Source organism: Neoarius graeffei, chromosome 12 (genome assembly GCF_027579695.1).
Source record: "Neoarius graeffei isolate fNeoGra1 chromosome 12, fNeoGra1.pri, whole genome shotgun sequence".
Lineage (NCBI taxonomy): Eukaryota > Metazoa > Chordata > Actinopteri > Siluriformes > Ariidae > Neoarius > Neoarius graeffei.
This window is the reverse complement of record NC_083580.1, coordinates 72514734-72534718: the sequence shown is the minus strand read 5'-3', so window position 1 is coordinate 72534718 and position 19985 is coordinate 72514734. Positions and strand designations below refer to the sequence as shown.

The 19985-nt window shown below is 41.9% G+C and overlaps 1 protein-coding gene across 3 annotated transcripts in view; it reads left to right on the top strand.

Moving 5' to 3' along the window:
* The window catches only part of mat2b (methionine adenosyltransferase 2 non-catalytic beta subunit methionine), a 42153-nt gene extending 28016 nt beyond the window's left edge, over positions 1-14137 (top strand). For all 3 annotated transcript variants that reach the window (XM_060936363.1, XM_060936362.1, XM_060936364.1), the window contains exons 4-7: positions 2868-3014; positions 3765-3958; positions 10570-10683; positions 13039-14137. In XM_060936363.1, the coding sequence (XP_060792346.1) occupies positions 2868-3014; positions 3765-3958; positions 10570-10683; positions 13039-13215 (632 nt within the window). In that variant the 3' untranslated portion in view covers positions 13216-14137. The remainder of the gene's footprint in view (positions 1-2867; positions 3015-3764; positions 3959-10569; positions 10684-13038) is intronic.
* The last annotated feature ends 5848 nt before the right edge of the window (positions 14138-19985 follow it).

The following is a 19985-nucleotide window of genomic DNA, read 5'->3' as shown; positions in this document are numbered from 1 at the left end:
GAGCTTATGCAATCGCATCATCTGTCCACAATTTACAAAAATCGCTACTCCTCCTACAGGAGTGATCGAAATCCAATCAAACTCGCGTACAATGTTCCCCAGGTGGGTGTGCATAAAAGTTGTCAAGATGGTGGCACCACCTGTCATATTTACGATTTTATGGATGTCTGAAATTTTTGGCTGACATTAACATGGGTGCAAGTTTTCCGGCATGTGCCGGAAGCTCCAGTTTTTTTTTCGGTTCTGAAAGTCATTTTTCCAAATTGTGTAAATCCGTTAAGATTTTTTTTTTGGGGGGGGGGTATAGGGGTAGCCCTCTCACTGTCTCACTCTCATAGGGCCAATGATTGATTTTCCACGATCGCGGAAAACGGACAGAAATTGCGGAATTTATAGTGAAGCATTGCTCGCGTGTCAAAGTGTAACTGCCACAGAAGGCTTCTGCGTAACTGCCGCTAACGCCCAAGCAGACATGCCTTTCTGGTCAAGGTAGCTTTGTTGGTGATTGTGATTGGCTTGTGGCACACTTAGCCAGCCAATGAGCTGCTTGTTTACAGATTCGCTCCCCGCGTCGCAACCAGAATGGCGACCGCTTAAAAGAAACGAATGCTCTGGTGGCCAAGGATGCCATACGGTTGCCAGTGGCGAGTGTGGACGTTGAGCGCTCCTTTTCCATGTATAAACATCTTCTAAATGACAGAAGATTCAGTTTCACAGAGACCAACACTAAACAACTTATGATGCTCTATCATAATGGCGAGATTGAGCAGTGTTTCTAGGTACTCTGAGAGCGCGCAATGATTGATCTGCAAGGAATATTCAGGCCTGTCATTACAATCAAAGTTAAACTATTCTAGTCTGTTTGAGAGTGTGTTCTGTGTTTTGTTAGGAAACATTGTTACATGAGTTTGTGGCGTACTAAAGATGGATATCGAGTAATATTTTTAAACAGTCAGTTATGAGTATTGTCATTACAGGCTCAGTAAGTATTACTGAAAAATTAATAGGGATAAATTAATAATCAGTACTCTCAATATTATATTGAGATATTATATATGCTATTATATTGCATACATTATATATGAGATGGGTTTTTAGTTAACGGTGATCCTAGTTTCTTGATTTATCTGTTATCAGTATGTCAAGTAAAATATTTTGAGTTGTCTCAATCTGTGATCCCACTTTAATTTTTTTTTATTAATGCAATTTATCAGCCTACTGTCAGTGTAATTGTTTTATTATATATATTTTTTTCATGAATGACTTCGGGCGGCACGGTGGTGTAGTGGTTAGCACTGTCGCCTCACAGCAAGAAGGTCCTGGGTTCGAGCCCCGGGGCCGGCGAGGGCCTTTCTGTGCGGAGTTTGCATGTTCTCCCCGTGTCCGTGTGGGTTTCCTCCGGGTGCTCCGGTTTCCCCCACAGTCCAAAGACATGCAGGTTAGGTTAACTGGTGACTCTAAATTGAGCGTAGGTGTGAATGTGAGTGTGAATGGTTGTCTGTGTCTGTGTCAGCCCTGTGATGACCTGGCGACATGTCCAGGGTGTACCCCGCCTTTCGCCCGTAGTCAGCTGGGATAGGCTCCAGCTTGCCTGCGACCCTGTAGAAGGATAAAGCGGCTAGAGATGATGAAGTGAGATGAGATGAATGACTTCATCATGCAAAGGACCATTCGTGTCTAGAGATGCAATACTTATAATACCCAAGTAAAATTATGCCAGCCAGAATTACTAAATTGGAGCCAAACAGAACAATTTTGAACTGAAATTGTGAAACGGAATCGAAACAGAATTTTTCATTGTCCGAAACGGAAAAAGCCAGATTTTGAAATGGAAAATCATTGGCTCTACTCTCAGCGTATTACCGGGTTACCGCGGTACAGTCTCTGCACGAGACAAATCTTTTCATCTCGTCTTCGCCACAAACCTCATTCAATTTATACGCCGCTCACCGACGAGCGGTCCTGACTAGCCCGTTGTTTCATGGTGTTATACATGTGTGATATCATGTTTCACACACGTAGCACGTTGTTCGACCAAATCAACACCGCTATTTCAGTGTATATATTGTAAAAAAGGTATCACAGCAAAAACATGTTAAAAATGGTTGTTTCAACATTTAAATTATTAGTTGCTAGATGTTTTGAAATATCAAGGCTTGTACTTGAAATATTATTTCAGATGAATTGATGAAATGTATTAAACATTTGATGTGAATATGCAAATCATATAACCTATTAATATTATAAATGTTTGCATGAGATTGCATGAGAAACAACCATTTTAACTTGTAATTTAATTTTTTTTCGATCCCTAAGGGGGGCTCGCCTCCCTTTGTAAACACCCCCCCCCCCCCCCCCCCCCCCCCCCCATGCATGGCTGTGCCATGCATGTCTGACCTTGTCAGACTTTTTTTTCAGGTTTTTGAAAATTTTATACTTGCACCCATGCATTAAACGCTACCCTTCACAAACTGCTGGGACGTTTTCACTGAAACGCACCCAGAAGACTCTAAAGACATATTCCAACAAGAATTATTCACCAGGTGGCACCACCTGCCATGGATGCGGCTACACAGGGGTCATACGCAATTTCACAAAAATTGCTACTCCACCCACAGCATTGATTGATTGGATTTCAAACTTGCACACAACACACAACAACAGTGGCTGGTATGACCTACAGCCTTCCTTGAGGCTTTTTTTTTTTTGTGATGAACAGAACATTAAAACTGTTTTGCATCAGACAGTATCAAATGAGTAATGGAAACTAATCAAGAATATTTGTTTTGCATCTTTTTGAAAAAAAAGCTCCTGAAGAGTGTTGGCTGTGATTGAATTTATGGCTTGTTCCTTTACAATTCGTGCAGCTGGCATCTTTCTGATCTACATTAGCACCGATTACGTGTTTGATGGACGCAATCCCCCATATGGAGAAAACGACACCCCCAACCCGTTAAACATGTATGGGAAATCAAAGCTTCGAGGGGAAGAGGAGATACTCCGACACTGTCCAGGTATGGAAATTTTTCCCTTTAGATTTAGTTCTCTTCATGTATTTCCTCCTTTCCACTGTATCAAATACACTGAATAAAAGCTACCACACAACACCCAAATATTCACCAAACTATTTCTGATTTGATAAGGAAATCAAATGAGTTGATGTGCATTCTGCATCAAATTTTTATTAATAAATTTAAAGAATATGACACAACCATGACTCTGTTTAAAGGAGGCCAAAACTCAGTGACATGATTCTGGGAATGTAGACAGAGAAGCAACCAAAAGGTTAAGGGTAATTCTGAGAAAGCTGGAGAGATCCACAGCTCAGATGGTTGAAGCTGTTGGCAGTATAACCAGTGCCCAGACAGTCCACAAAGCTCAGCTTTATGGAAGAGTGGTGAGGCATATGAATTCCCTTTGGAGTTTACCAAAAGACATGTTTTTGGAGATTTAAAAAATTGTTCTCTGGTCTGATTAGGCCAAAATTGACTTGGTGGAAAGCCAACCTTCATCACCTTGAGAATCCTCCATGGTGAAACATGGTGATGGTAGCATAGATGTTGAAAGATACCGTACCCTTGGCCTCTTGGTGACATCACAGTCACTAATTAGAAGATGGTTAACCTTAATTCCAAAGATCTTGGCAGATGTGAGGAGCTATATGCCAAGCTTCCGTCAGTAGCAACATTTAATGCATGTACATTGTGGAAAACGTACTGGAAATGTCTCTGAAAACTACTTCCTAAAATGTTTTGGTACATCAGGTGCTGCAGTACTCAGGGTGCCTATTCTATATGGAGAGGTGGAGAAGGTGGAGGAGAGTGCCGTCACTGTGCTGTGGGATCGCGTTCAGGAAGGAGCTGAGAGCTCAACTGTAGACCACTGCCAGCAGCGCTTCCCCACCTATACCAGCGATGTAGCACGTGTCTGCAGGAACATGGCTGAACGAGGGCTTCAGGTAATCGGTGTTTCTTAAACGCATTTCCGAGTGTCTTTATAACTAAACTAGAAATTCAACTAAGCAGTACGAGTCAAAAGATTCAACAACACTGGTTTTAATATTGGTATGGATCAACAGCTGGGTCAAATTTCAATGCCCCCAGCCTTTAGCTACGACTCAAATATTGCACACCTGCACTTTACAAAGCTACGTCAGTCACTTTATGGAACTTAAAATGAAACGCTGTTTTGTACTGGTAGCAGTGAAATACAGTGTGAAATGGATACACAGCCTGTTGTCTACATGTTGCGTCCAGATTGAATTGTAGGTTGAATATTGATCAGACCAGACTCCTACTAAAATTTGTTGCTTTGGCTAAAATTTGGCAAATGGCCAAAAAAAGGCAAATCAGGTTTTGTCTATACCTTGACACTTCAACTTGAAAAAAGCAAAAATATGTTTCATGAAAAGTACATGAAAATTATTTACTCTCTAATCTTGCCGATGCTATCATCATTTATTATGCAAAAGACCAGGTTGGATAAAAAGAGCCAGTTTAACAGATATAAGAACAGTCAGTCTGCATTAAAATATGCAAAACCATGCTAGATAATATCAGTTAGTGTGACACAGTGAATGTCACACTTTATTCAAGTTGTTGGATAGCTACATGCTGTAGTGAAACAAACACAAGTCTAATCAGTATCGGCTCAAAATCTCATCTCATTATCTCTAGCCGCTTTATCCTGTTCTACAGGGTCGCAGGCAAGCTGGAGCCTATCCCAGCTGACTACGGGCGAAAGGCGGGGTACACCCTGGACAAGTCGCCAGGTCATCACAGGGCTGACACATAGACACAGACAACCATCCACACTCACATTCACACCTACGCTCAATTTAGAGTCACCAGTTAACCTAACCTGCATGTCTTTGGACTGTGGGGGAAACCGGAGCACCCGGAGGAAACCCACGCGGACACAGGGAGAACATGCAAACTCCGCACAGAAAGGCCCTCATCGGCCACGGGGCTCGAACCCGGACCTTCTTGCTGTGAGGCGACAGCGCTAACCACTACACCACCGTGCCGCCTCAGCTCAAAATGTCCCTCACAATATCAGGATGAGATTTTCTCCTTTTTTTTTTTTTTTAAACCAGATTTTTTTCCCTATTTTCTAACTTGTGGTTGAGGTCCAGGGTGTTTTTTTTTTTTTTTTTTTTTTTGGTAAAATTGTCATTTCGACCATATATAGTTGGTACAGTCCCTCCTTTCCCGTGCCAGGATCTGGTCTTCCCAAGCAGTCTCCTGTCCCAGTACTACCCAGCTTTTGAGGTGCATGGGTGCAATGCCGATCTCTGTTTCTATAGCCCTCGGCTTCTCACCTATTACATAGCTGGGGATTACAATGGGGGCCAGTCCTCTGGTAATCATGAGAGTTTGATCCCTACTCACATCTGTATTGTGGCATCTCACCAGATGGTAATGGGTACCATTTTTTATGATTGTCTTTAGTATGACCTGACTACAAGTAGAATTCATGATCTCCCAGTCGAGACGCAGGTACACTAACCACTAGGCCAGCTCGTGGTGTAGCTGATACAGTACACAGTTAAAACAAAGCAACATTTCTCCAGGACTATGGTGCGCCATTAAATCTCACAAGACTGCAGATCTACACGCAAGTCATTTGTATAGCGCTTTTAACAATAGATATTGTCGCAAAGCAGCTTTACAGAATTTTAATGAATTAAAACATGAGCTAATTTTATCCCTAATCCATCCCCAATGAGCAAGCCTGTGGCGACAGTGGCAAGGCAAAACTACCTCAGATGACATGAGGAAGAAACCTTGAGAAGAACCAGACTCGAAAGGGAACCCATCCTCATTTGGGTGATAACAGAACATTTTTTAACAGTTTTAACATGAAGTCTGTTTCATAGATGTTATAACTCTTCATTGATGGAAACCTGAGTGCAAAACTGTTCATGACAACTGCAGTCCTAAAGTTAGCAAGTCAACTGTAGTCCTCAGCCATAAAAGCATTACTGTAAGTGTCCAGAGCATCTTCCAAGTGCAACTTTCAACTGTCCATATGGGGCCGTCCTCCACAGGAGCGATGTGATGAGACTTCAACCAGACACAGGGCACCAGGATGGATCAGGCAGGTCCGAGGAGCAGAAGAGGTCAGCATCTTGATCTCAGGATTGACATGTAACGGGGGAGGAGAGAGAGAGAGAGAGAGACACACCACAGGTTGTTGGGTATGCCCAGTGTCACCTGATGAGTAGGAACAGTATACATTTTGTGCTGAGTGCAAGCAGGGACTCTGGCAAAACTAACTATGACAACATAACTAAAAGGGGAGAGCCAGAAGGTAACACGGGCATGAGGGAGCCCCGGGACATAAAGCAGCAGCCACTACACCATCAGCAAACTCAAGAGAGTAGGGACTGACAGCATCCATACATCCCAATTTACCAAAACACACTATGCCTGACGACCCTCCAGATCTACTCCTTTACCTCATAAACACCATTAACGAAAGGCTTGACTGAACAGATATGTTTTCAGCCTAGACTTAAACGCTGAGACTGTGTCGGAATCCCAAACACTACTTGGAAGGCTGTTCCATAACTGTGGGGCTTTGTAAGAAAAGGCTCTGCCCCCTGATGTAGCCTTCACTATACGAGGTACCAGCAGATAGCCTGCACCTTTTGATCCAAGGAGATGTGGCAGGTCATAAAGGACCAGAAGTTCACTCAGGTACCGTGGTGCAAGACCATTCAGTGCTTTAAAGGTCAATAGTAGTATTTTTATAAACGGTACGAAATTTGATTGGGAGCCAATGCAGTGTGGATAAGACAGGGGTGATGTGGTCATATTTTCTAGTTCTAGTAAGGACTCATTGCTGCTGCATTTTGAACTAACTGCAGCTTGTTTTATGCACTTATTGAAACATCCAGACAGTAAGGCATTACAATAATCCAACCTGGAGGTAACAAAAGCATGAACTAATTTTTCTGCGTCATGTAGTGACATTAAATTTCTTATCTTGGCAGTATTTCTGAGATGAAAGAAATCTATCCGGGTAATATCAATGTGAGTTTCGAATGAAAGACTGGGGTCAATAATCACCCTGAGGTCTTTTACTGCTGCACATGAAGAAACAGAAAGGCCATCCAGAGTTACTGTGTAATCAGAAAACCTACTTCTAGCTGCATGTGGTCCTAGTACAAGTACTTCTGTCTTGTCCTCAATTCTATTAAGCTGGTGTGTTTCATCTGGTTTTGCAGAAGCATACAACTGTGTGTCATCAGCATAACAGTGGAAACTAATATGATGCTTACGAATAGATCACCCAGAGGTAACATACTGTATATAAAGAAAAAAAAGTGGGCCTAAGACAGAACCTTGTGGAACGCCAAACTTTACCTGAATATGTCTAGAAAAGTCCCCATTTACTTCAACATACTGATAGCGATCAGTTAAATAAGATCTGAGCCAGGAGAGGGCCATTCTCTTAACTTCCACAACATTTTCTAGTCTATCCAGAAGAATGGAATGATCAGTGGTATCAAATGCTGCACTAAGGTCAAGCAGCACAAGCAGCGAGACACAGCCCTGATCAGAAGCCAACAGTAGGTCATTTACTACTTTAACCGGTGCTGTCTCAGTGCTATAATGAGGTCTAAATCCTGACTAATACATTTCATGGATGTTATTCCTATGTAAATATGAGCATAACTGCTGTGTAGCAGCTTTTTTCTAGGATCACATAAAGTGCAAGAGTGCAGCAAGTGCAGACAATAAACTACATACAACCCTGATTCCAAAAAAGTTGGGACAAAGTACAAATTGTAAATAAAAACGGAATGCAATGATGTGGAAGTTTCAAAATTCCATATTTTATTCAGAATAGAACATAGATAACATATCAAATGTTTAAACTGAGAAAATGTATCATTTAAAGAGAAAAATTAGGTGATTTTTAAATTTCACGACAACACATCTCAAAGTCGGGACAAGGCCATGTTTACCACTATGAGACATCCCCTTTTCTCTTTACAACAGTCTGTAAACGTCTGGGGACTGAGGAGACAAGTTGCTCAAGTTTAGGGATAGGAATGTTAACCCATTCTTGTCTAATGTAGGATTCTAGTTGCTCAACTGTCTTGGGTCTTTTTTGTCGTATCTTCCGTTTTATGATGCGCCAAATGTTTTCTATGGGTGAAAGATCTGGACTGCAGGCTGGCCAGTTCAGTACCCGGACCCTTCTTCTACGCAGCCATGATGCTGTAATTGATGCAGTATGTGGTTTGGCATTGTCATGTTGGAAAATGCAAGGTCTTCCCTGAAAGAGATGTCATCTGGATGGGAGCATATGTTGCTCTAGAACCTGGATATACCTTTCAGCATTGATGGTGTCTTTCCAGATGTGTAAGCTGCCCATGCCACACGCACTAATGCAACCCCATACCATCAGAGATGCAGGCTTCTGAACTGAGCGCTGATAACTTGGGTCGTCCTTCTTCTCTTTAGTCCGAATGACACGGCGTCCCTGATTTCCATAAAGAACTTCAAATTTTGATTCGTCTGACCACAGAACAGTTTTCCACTTTGCCACAGTCCATTTTAAATGAGCCTTGGCCCAGAGAAGACGTCTGCGCTTCTGGATCATGTTTAGATACGGCTTCTTCTTTGAACTATAGAATTTTAGCTGGCGACGGCGGATGGCACGGTGAATTGTGTTCACAGATAATGTTCTCTGGAAATATTCCTGAGCCCATTTTGTGATTTCCAATACAGAAGCATGCCTGTATGTGATGCAGTGCCGTCTAAGGGCCCGAAGATCACGGGCACCCAGTATGGTTTTCCGGCCTTGACCCTTACACACAGAGATTCTTCCAGATTCTCTGAATCTTTTGATGATATTATGCACTGTAGATGATGATATGTTCAAACTCTTTGCAATTTTACACTGTCGAACTCCTTTCTGATATTGCTCCACTATTTTTGTCGGTGCAGAATTAGTGGGATTGGTGATCCTCTTCCCATCTTCACTTATGAGAGCCACTGCCACTCCAAGATGCTCTTTTTATACCCAGTCATGTTAATGACCTATTGCCAATTGACCTAATGAGTTGCAATTTGGTCCTCCAGCTGTTCCTTTTTTGTACCTTTAACTTTTCCAGCCTCTTATTGCCCCTGTCCCAACTTTTTTGAGATGTGTTGCTGTCATGAAATTTCAAATGAGCCAATATTTGGCATGAAATTTCAAAATGTCTCACTTTTGACATTTGATATGTTGTCTATGTTCTATTGTGAATACAATATCAGTTTTTGAGATTTGTAAATTATTGCATTCCGTTTTTATTTACAATTTGTACTTTGTCCCAACTTTTTTGGAATCGGGGTTGTACAGTGCAAACAAGAAGGACCGTGCAAAAACAACTAGCACAAAGAGTACAGGTCCAACCAGTGCCTGTTACTGATGTGTGGAAATTGAGTGTGCACTGTGACGTAGCATATGCCAACCAAATAAATAAATGCAAACACAGAGAAGCATTGTAAAAAATGATAGTGCATCATTCTTCACTGTGCCAAGTCTGCAGTGGGAGTGGTGTGATCAACAGTCCGTATGTATCAGTTCAGTCCCTCAGACTTGATGAGTCTGATGGCATGAGGAAAGAAACTGTTAGTCTGGCTGTGAAGACCCGAATGCTTCGGTACCTTTTTCCAGATGGCAGGAGGGTGAAGAGATTGTGGATGACCCCACGCACAATGCTGGTGGCTTTCCGGATGCAGCATGTGGTGTCAATGTCCTTGATGGAGGGAAGAGAAACTCCAGCGATATGCCAAAGAGACACATACAGTAGATGACTGAAAGTATGTAAACGCCTGACCATCACACCAATTTGTGACTCTTGTCCAAACTGTTATCACCAAGTTGTAAGCACACAGTTGTCTCTGTATGCTGTAGCATTACAATTTCCCTTCACTGGAACCAAGAGGCATGATGTAATGGTTAGCACTGTCACATTAGGGCGCGAAGGTTCTGGGTTTGAACCTCATGGCTGATTGGGGCTGTTTGGTGTGGAGTTTGTGCCCATGTGGGTTTCCTCTGGGTGCTCCAGTTCCCTCCCACAATCCTTGTGCCAAATTAGCAACCTGCCCAGGGTGTACCGAAGTCATCTGGAATACACAGCCAATCCCAAAATGAAAACACAATGCTCTCTGGGCACAACCTGTTCAGACTTCAGCAAATTTGTTTGCCATTTTCATTTTGGCACGCTGAGCTCTGCCCTCTGTGCAAAGCAGAGTGTTTAGTGTTAAACTTGTTCATTTTCTTTTGATGTTGGAAAATTATCACAAGATCTCTTTGGAAAAAAGTTTAAGAGGCTCATCTGGAAATAATTGCTGTGTTTTCTGAAATATTGTGGATATCTCCTTTCATTTGATTAGAGCACCAGTTCCGAGGTGATGTACTAGATTTGGTCTACTAGCATAAAAAAAAAAGCATCAGGAAAGAGTATTTTGAGAAGGTTGATTTGCGATAAATTGATATGTTTATCAGTTAAATGACACCTGTGCTGATCTCTACTCATGTCTTTATGCTAATGTGACATTCTAGGACTCGTCCTTGCGTGGGATCTTCCATTATTCTGGAAAAGAGCAAATGACCAAATATGAGATGGCGTGTGCTATGGCAGAGGCATTTAACCTGCCCAAGAATCACCTGATACCGGTACGTCTACAGTCACGTGCACGCTGTATGCAGTATTACTGGGGTTTAGTCAGATTAAGCTTGCATAACATTCAGCTTGTTGCATTTTTAAGTACTTGATTATTTTGTTTTATATATATATATATATATATATAGTACTGTACCAAAGTTTTAGGCACCCCCTTTTTTTTTTTTTTTTAGTACAAATTTTGTTGTAGGTGCATTATTGAGTCAGTATGAAGACATTGTATATTTCCAAGCATTACTTTAAAAAAAAAGTTATGGGGAATAATATATACATACACTAGTGTTCAAAAGTTTGGGGTCACTCAGACAATTGTGTGTTTTCTATGAAAAGTCACACTTTTATTTACCACCATAAGTTGCATACATGTCAACCTTTGGTCAATCAAACCTGTATAACCAACCTCCAAAATCCGTATTTCCCTTATAAAATCCGTATAAGATGCAAATTAAAATAATTTACCTAAAATTTGAATGATAATTAACAATGATATATCCCAGTTACTTTTTATTCAATATTAATAACAATAAACCTTCAGAATGAATACAAAGCTCCAATGTTTGACAAAAACACAGTGTTATCAGCGTAGTTACGAAGAAAATACTTCGTTGTTTGGAGACAGGTTTCACCGAGCGGCTATTATGCGCGAGACTTCATATTAGCCACAAAGTCAGAAAAATCTGTTCGTAAAATTACGTTATAATGACCAAATACAATGAAAAGTATTTTTCCAGTCTCGCCTGTGAAAGGTACTCCCATGTGATCTCGTTTGGACGGTAAACCTGTTGGTACAGTTAAACGCAGCACATGAATGAGGCATCTTTATTCTTGGCTACTGTAGCTATACCAGAGACGGTTGAAGAATCTCCACTTTGCCACATCCAATATGGCGGCGAGGATGACGTATGATTCTACGCAGAAGGCTATGTTTATATGTCTATGACTTCCCGGTTGGTGGGATTCTCGCAATGCGGTGTGCGCATGATCAAAAGTGGAACGAAGTCTCGCTACCACAAGATAACGCGCGATTTCATAAGACTCTTTACTGGCTGTCTGTGGTGTACAGTACGTTTGTAAATGTTATGCGTTCTTTTATCATCGTGGGAATTGATTATAGCTCTAAATAAATATTGAAGTTTTTTTAAAGAATCCGTATAACTTTATTTATACGCCCGTATACTATGTTTATTGAATCAAATCCGTATAAAATACGGACATTCCGTATAGGTTGACATGTATGAAGTTGTAAAATGAATAGAAAATCTAGTCAATGCATTTTTTTCTGGCCATTTTGAGCATTTAATCGACCCCACAAATGTGATGCTCCAGAAACTCAATCTGCTCAAAGGAAGGTCAGTTTTATAGCTTCTCTAAAGAGCTCAACTGTTTTCAGCTGTGCTAACATGATTGTACAAGGGTTTTCTAATCATCCATTAGCCTTCTGAGGCAATGAGCAAACACATTGTACCATTAGAACACTGGAGTGAGAGTTGCTGGAAATGGGCCTCTATACACCTATGGAGATATTGCACCAAAAACCAGACATTTGCAGCTAGAATAGTCATTTACCACATTAGCAATGTATAGAGTGGATTTCTGATTAGTTTAAAGTGATCTTCATTGAAAAGAACAGTGCTTTTCTTTCAAAAATAAGGACATTTCAAAGTGACCCCAAACTTTTGAACGGGTGTGTGTGTTTAATATATTAGAAAGCAACATGTTACATAATGGGACAAAAAAAAAAAGACCGACAGCTGCTGGGTTTTGCATACAAATAAAACCAAGCAAGTGTGACAGTCTCCAGAAAAACGGGAGCAGATTCTTAAAGATCCTTCGTAAATCTCATCTCATTATCTCTAGCCGCTTTATCCTGTTCTACAGGGTCGCAGGCAAGCTGGAGCCTATCCCAGCTGACTATGGGTGAAAGGCGGGGTACACCCTGGACAAGTCACCAGGTCATCACAGGGCTCCTTAGTAAAACTTTCCAGCTAATTTCCTTATAAAACTACACACATTGTATCTGAGATTTTTATTTTTTTATTTATTTATTTTTTTTTAAAAGCAAAGGATTGTCACACCAAATATGGTCTTTGTTTCATTTATTACTGTTTTACTGCTCTTTATAGACAGCATCTTTGGTTTATAGCATTTTTGTGTATGCCTAAGAATTTTTTGCACAACATTTTGTAATATAGGTGATGTGTGTCCAAGTTCCTGAAACAATTTGTTGCCTTGATCATCTGGTTCAGTTTTTTGTTCACTATCTGCAAATGATCTCTGTCTGTCTGTCTGTGTGGGTCTGGTGGGGCTTTTTTTTTTTTTTTTCTTTTTTTTTTTGTGGGTTTGTGTAGCTGACGGAGCAGCCTGCCGGAGCCGGCGCTCAGAGGCCGCAGAACGCACAGTTAGAATGTTCTCGTCTGGAGCTTCTTGGGCTGAGCGTGGAACAGACTCCGTTTAGGACAGCGATTAGAAACTGCCTCTGGCCATTCCTCCATGAGAAACGCTGGAGACAGACCGTCTTTCACTGAGCCAGAAAGCACACATTCCTGACTTTGACAGAAAATAGGGCCAGCCTGTTTTACAAGTGGAACAGCTTTACTTCATACGGGTTCTATAGGAGTATCAGGCAAAAGTTCGGACACGCCTGCTCTTCATAGGTTTTTCTGTATTTTGACTTTTTACACTGTAGAACGATACTGAAAATATCAATACTAAAAAACAACATATAGAGGCATGTGGTAAAGTATTTTTTTATTTTTTTAAAAGCCTCAAAACAAAATAGTCCTATTCCACAATTGTAGTAATACATGTGTCAAGAACCACTCCACTAAGTAAAGAGAAACATCCATCATTACTTGAATTATTTTTATTTTTTTTTAAATTCATTAAAATAGAGACAAACCATTTGAATTAGGTGTGTCCAAACTTTTGACTGGTACTACATATGAGCACACGCGCACACACACAGCAGCTAATTTTAAATTTTATTCTTGTTTTCCTATCGCACTATAGGTAATGGTATTGTTGCTCAAGGCGGTTGAGGGTAAATTGTGTCTGCTCTTTAGCCATATTCTATCACGAATGTAGAAAAAAGCTGGCTGTTTGTGAAATTAAGTGTACCGGGGATGGCAGTGTAACGTAGAATATATTAACAGTTTGCTTAGTCCATATTGCAGAACACAATTTTGTTAGTATGTTAAGTTTTTGTTGTTAAGTAAATTCTGTTTGACAAATTCCTAGCAAATGTGGAAAAAGTGAAAAACATTTTAACTTTAAATAGCTTGTCTCTTATTTTCAGATTGAACAATTGCAGATTAATGCACTAAAACTCATTAAATCATTGCTTAGAACATGCACTGAAGCACAATACTGATCAAGAGTCTGTTTTTTACAGCACAATGGAACCTTAACAGTCTTTATAAAATAAATGTTGTAATACTAATAGTAAAATGTATATATTGTTTTCATTCTTTCATTTATTCAGCTTCAGTAACTGCTTGATCCTGATTCTAAAACTTATCACGGGAACACTGGGCCATTGCAAAGCACCATGCACACTCATCCACACCTAGGGCTGATTTGGTTTAGCTAATCCACTGGATTATTTTTAGGACGTGGGAAGAAATTGGAGAACATGGAGGAACTCCACATGGACAGTAACCTGAGCTCAGGATTAAACTGTGAGATGGCAACAGTATTCACTGCACCATGGGACATGTGACCATCAAGTGGCTTTCAAATTTCATCAAACTCCTTTTTTTTGTATTGCTGGATATTGTGATGTAATCTCAAATGGGTCAATCATAGAAAGACACTTGTGTTTAAGTATTTATTTAGATGACTGACAAATTATAAGAATAATTGCAAAAATTGAGATGTAAGCCACAGTTAACAAACAATCAGAAAATTCTCTACTGGTTTCTCTCCTTTAAAAACATATATATTTTCCCCTGATTTTCTCTGTAATTTAGTCTTGACCAATTCACACCTACTATTTAAGCCTTTATCATATGACTGGTGCCAGCTGAGTAGGGTGGAAACTGTCACGAGATGTCTCAAGGCAGCGTAATGCACTCAGACAAAAGTGCTATCTGCTCTCTTCTGCATGCATGAGCTCACAGACACCAATGATTGGCTAATGTCACTGTGATTGACCAAGTCTGAGAAGGTTTGCTCTCTTGGACTCCTGGTCGTTGGGATCCAAACTTGTGATCGGGTGAATGCTTTCCTGTTACACCACTTGAGACCTGGTCAAGGACGGTGGATTCCGGAGCCTATCCTGGGAACACTGGGTGTGACAGAGATACATGCTGGATGGGATACCAGTCCATCACCAGGAACGATGTACACCCATGGTGTACCTACCCCTTACCACAATCTGTTGATATAAAAATGGCTTCAGGCATATACTATATGGCTAATATCCTATTCCAGATTTAGCTCCCTTTTGCTGATATAATACCCTGCAAAATAGCCTATGGTAAGGCTTTCCAACAGATTTTGGAGTATCGCTGTGGGGATTTGTCCATTCAGCCACAAAGGCATTAGTAAGATCAGGCACTGAGGTCAGGTGAGGAGGCCTGGTGTGCAGTTGACATCCCAGAGGTGTTCAGTGGGGCTCTGTGCAGGCCACTCAAGTTCTTCCACTCCAACCTTCACAAAGTCTTTTTCTTCTTCTTTTGGCTGCTCCCGATTAGGGGTCACCACAGTGGATCTTTCGTCTCCATTGCTCCCTGTCTTCCGCATCCTTCTCTACACCTGCCACTTTCATGTCCTCTCTCACCGCATCCATGTATCTTCTCTTTGGCCTTCCTCGTTTTTGTGTGCCTGGCAGCTCCATCCTCAACATTCTCCTTCCAACATGTTCTGCATCTCTTCTCAGGATATGCCCATACCATCTCAGTCTCATCTCTCTTGGCTTAATTCCCAGGCTCTCTACATGTGCTGTCCCTCTGATGTACTCATTCCTTATCCTGTCCAACCTTGTCACTCCCATCGCAAGCCTTAACATCCTCAGCTCCGCCACCTCCAACTTTGCCTCCTGTCTCTTCGTTAAGGGTACAGTCTCCAATCCATACATCACAGCTGGTCTCACTACTGTCTTACACATGCCAAGTCTATTTGTATCGCACTTTTAACAATAGACATTGTCACAAAGCAGCTTTACAGAATTTGAATGAATTAAAGCATGAGCTAATTTTATCCCTAATCTATCCCCAATGAGCAAGCCTGTGGCGATGGTGGCAAGGAAAAACTCCCTCAGATGACATGAGGAAGAAACCTCGAGAGGAACCAGACCCCATCCAGGCAACAACAGACAACATGACTATAACATTAACAGTTTTAACATGAAGTCAGTTTCGTTGATGTTATAACTCTTCATTGATGGAAACTTGAGTGCAAAACTGTTCATGACAGCTGCAGTCCTAAAGTTAGCAAGTCAACTGTAGTCCTCAGCCATACAAGCATTACTTTAAGTGTCCAGAGCGTCTTCCAAGTGTGACTTTCAACTGTCCATATGGGGCCGTCCTCCACAGGAGCGATGTGATGAGGCTCTAACCAGACATAGGGCATCAGGATGGACCAGGCAGGTCCGAGGAGCAGAAGAGGTCAGTATCTCGACCTCAGGATTGACATGTAACTAAGAGGAACAGATTGGGGGGGAGAAAACACAGGTTATTAGGTATGCCCAATGTCACCTGATGAGTAGGAACAGTATACATTTTGTGCTGAGTGCAAGCAGGGACTCCGGCAAAACTAACTATGACAGCATAACTAAAAGAGGAGAGCCAGAAGGTAACGCGCCCTGGGACATAAAGCAGCCAGTCACTACACTGTCAACAAACTCGAGTGAGCAAGCGAGTGGGGGACTGACAGCATCCATACATCCCAGTTTACCAAAACACTCTATGTCTGAGGACCCTCCAGATCTACTCCTTTACCTCATAAACACCATTAACAAAAGGCTTGACTAAACAGATATGTTTTCAGCCTAGACTTAAATGCTGAGACTGTGTCGGAGTCCCGAATACTACTTGGAAGGCTGTTCCATAACTGTAGGGCTTTGTAAGAAAAGGCTCTGCCCCCTGATGTAGCCTTCACTATATGAGGTACCAGCAGATAGCCTGCACCTTTTGATCCAAGTAGGCATGGCAGGTCATAAAGGACCAGAAGTTTGCTCAGGTACTGTGGCACAAGACCATTCAGTGTTTTAAAGGTCAGTAGTAGTATTTTATAATCAATACAAAATTTGATTGGGAGCCAATGCAGTGTGGATAAGACAGGGGTGATGTGGTCATATTTTCTAGTTCTAATAAGGACTCTTGGCCTTACATCTTACCTTTCACTTTTGCTGGGACTTTCCTATCACAAATGATTCCCGAAATCCTTCTCCAACTGCTCCACCCTGCCTGCACTCTCTTTCTCACCTCACTATCGCAGCCCCCATTTTCCTGCACAGTTGATCCCAGGTACTTGAATTCACCAACTTTCTTTACGTCTACTCCTTGCATCTTCACTACAGTCTCATTCCCATTCTCATTGATGCACATGTATTCTGTTTTGCTCCTGCTCACCTTCATTCCTCTTCGTTCCAATGCATACCTCCATCTCTCCAAACCCAACTCAACCTCCTTTCTACTTTCACCACATATCACAATATAATCCACAAACATCATGTTCCATGGTGACTCTTGCCTCACTTTGTCCGTCAAGCTATCCATCAGTATGGCAAACAAGAAAGGACTCGAAGCAGATCCTTGATGAAGTCCCACCTTCACCTTGAACCATTCAGTCGTTCCAACTGCACACCTCACTGCTGTTTCACTGTTCTCATACATGTCTTGCACCACTCTACTATACTTCTCATTCACTCCACACTTTCTCATTCAATACCATAACTCATCTCTTGGCACTCTATCGTATGCCTTCTCCAGGTCTACAAACACACAATGTAGCTTTCTCTGGCCTTCCCTGTACTTTTTCCATTAACGTTCTTAAAGCAAAAATTGCATCCGACGTGCTCTTCCTTGGCATAAACCCAGACTGCTGTTCACAGATTGCTACCTCTCTTCTCAAGCTCGCCTCCAATACCCTTTCCCATAGCTTCATGGTGTGGCTCATCAATTTTATCTCTCTGTAATTACTGCAGCTCTGTATATCTCCCTTATTCTTGTATATTGGGACTAGCACACTCTTTCTCCATTCATTCGGCATTTTCTCATTCTCTAGGATCTTATTAAACAATCTCGTTCGGAACTCCACAGCCGTCTCACCCAAACATCTCCAAGCCTCAATTGGGATACCATCTGGTCCGACTGCTTTCCCAGTCTTCATTCTTTTCAGAGCTGCCCTCACCTCATCCTTACTAACCAACTCTGCTTCCTAATTTGCTGTCTCCAACGAATCTGACTCTCTTGGATTCTCCTCATTTAATAAATCCTCAAAGTACTCTTTCCACCTTCACCTTTGTTTGTCAGCAGATTTCCATTTACATCTTTCATCACTCTTACCTGCTATACATCCCTTGCTTCCCTGTTTCTCTGCCTAGCTAGTTTGTACAGGTCTTTCTCTCCTTCTTTGGTCTCAAACAAAGTCTTTATGGAGCTCACATAAAGTGAGGATAAAACTCACTTGCTCACTTGAGTTTGTTGACTGTGTAGTGGCTGGCTGCTTTATGTCCCAGGGCGTTCTCATACCTGTGTTACCTTCTGGCTCTCCCCTTTTAGTTGTCATAGTTAGTTTTGCCGGAGTCCCTGCTTGCACTCAGCGCAAAATGTATACTGTTCCTACTCATCAGGTGACATTGGACATACATAACCTGTGTTTTCTCTCTCTTTCTTTTTCTCCCCTCCCCCCACTCTATCTGTCCCTCTGAGTTACATGTTAATCCTGAGATCGAGATGCTGACCTCTTCTGCTCCTCGGACCTGCCTGATCCATCCTGATGCCCTATGTCTGGCTGGAGTCTCATCACATTGCTCCTGTGGAGGATGGCCCCATATGGACAGTTGAAAGTCACACTTGGAATATGTTCTGGACACTTACAGTAATGCTTGTATGGCTGAGGACTACAGTTGACTTGCTAACTTTAGGACTGCAGTTGTCATGAACAGTTTTGTGCTCAAGTTTCCATCAATGAAGAGTTTATAACATCACGAAACAGACTTTGTGTTAAAACTGTTAAAAATGTTATCATGTCTGTTATCACCAAAATGAGGATGGGTTCCCTTTTGGGTCTGGTTCCTCATGTCGTCTGAGGGAGTCTTTGCCACCGTCGCCACAGGCTTGCTCATTGGGGATAGATTAGGGATAAAATTAGCTCATGTTTAAAGTAATTAAAATTCTGTAAACTGCTTTGCAACAATATCTGTTGTTAAAAGTGCTATAAAAATAAACTTGACTTGACTCACATTGTGCACAGGGGCATTGTCATGATGGAACATTACATCACATTACATTACATTACAGGCATTTATCAGACACTCTTATCCAGGGTGACATACAACATACCCAGAGCACCTTGGGGAGCAGTTGGAGGTTAGGTGCCGTACTCAAGGGCACTTCAGCCATTCCTGCTGGTCAATCAAACTGGTGACCTTTTGGTCCCAAATCTGCTTCTCTAACCATCAGTTTGGGTTGCTTCGTTTCACTATCAGACAAAGACATTCTATACAATTGTGTGCTTCCAAGAGTGTGGTAACAGTTTGGGAAGGTGATATATGATCAGGTGTCCACATACTTTTGACCATATAGTGTATTGTCAAAGAAATAATTTCAGAGTCAGGCGGCACGGTGGTGTAGTGGTTAGCACTATCGCCTCACAGCACGAAGGTCCTGGGTTCGCAGCCGGCGAGGGCCTTTCTGTGTGGAGTTTGCATGCTGTCCGTGTGGGTTTCCTCCGGGTGCTCCGGTTTCCCCCACAGCATGCAGGTTAGGCTAATTGAAACCCTTATTTGTCACATGCACAGTGAAATTCATCCTCTGCATTTAACCCATCTGAAGCAGTGAACGCACGCACACACCACACTACAGCGCCCGGGGAGCAGTCAGGGGTTAGGTACCTTCCTCAAAGGCACCTCAGCCCAAGGCCGCCCCACGTCAACCTAACTGCATGTCTTTGGATTGTGGAGGAAACCCACGCAGACACGGGGAGAACATGCAAACTCCACACAGAAAGGCCCTCGCCGGCCGCTGGGTTCGAACCCGGAACCTTCTTGCTGTGAGGTGACAGTACTAACCACTACACTTTTTTTTTTTTTTTACTAATTGGTCTCATCTCATCTCATTATCTCTAGCCA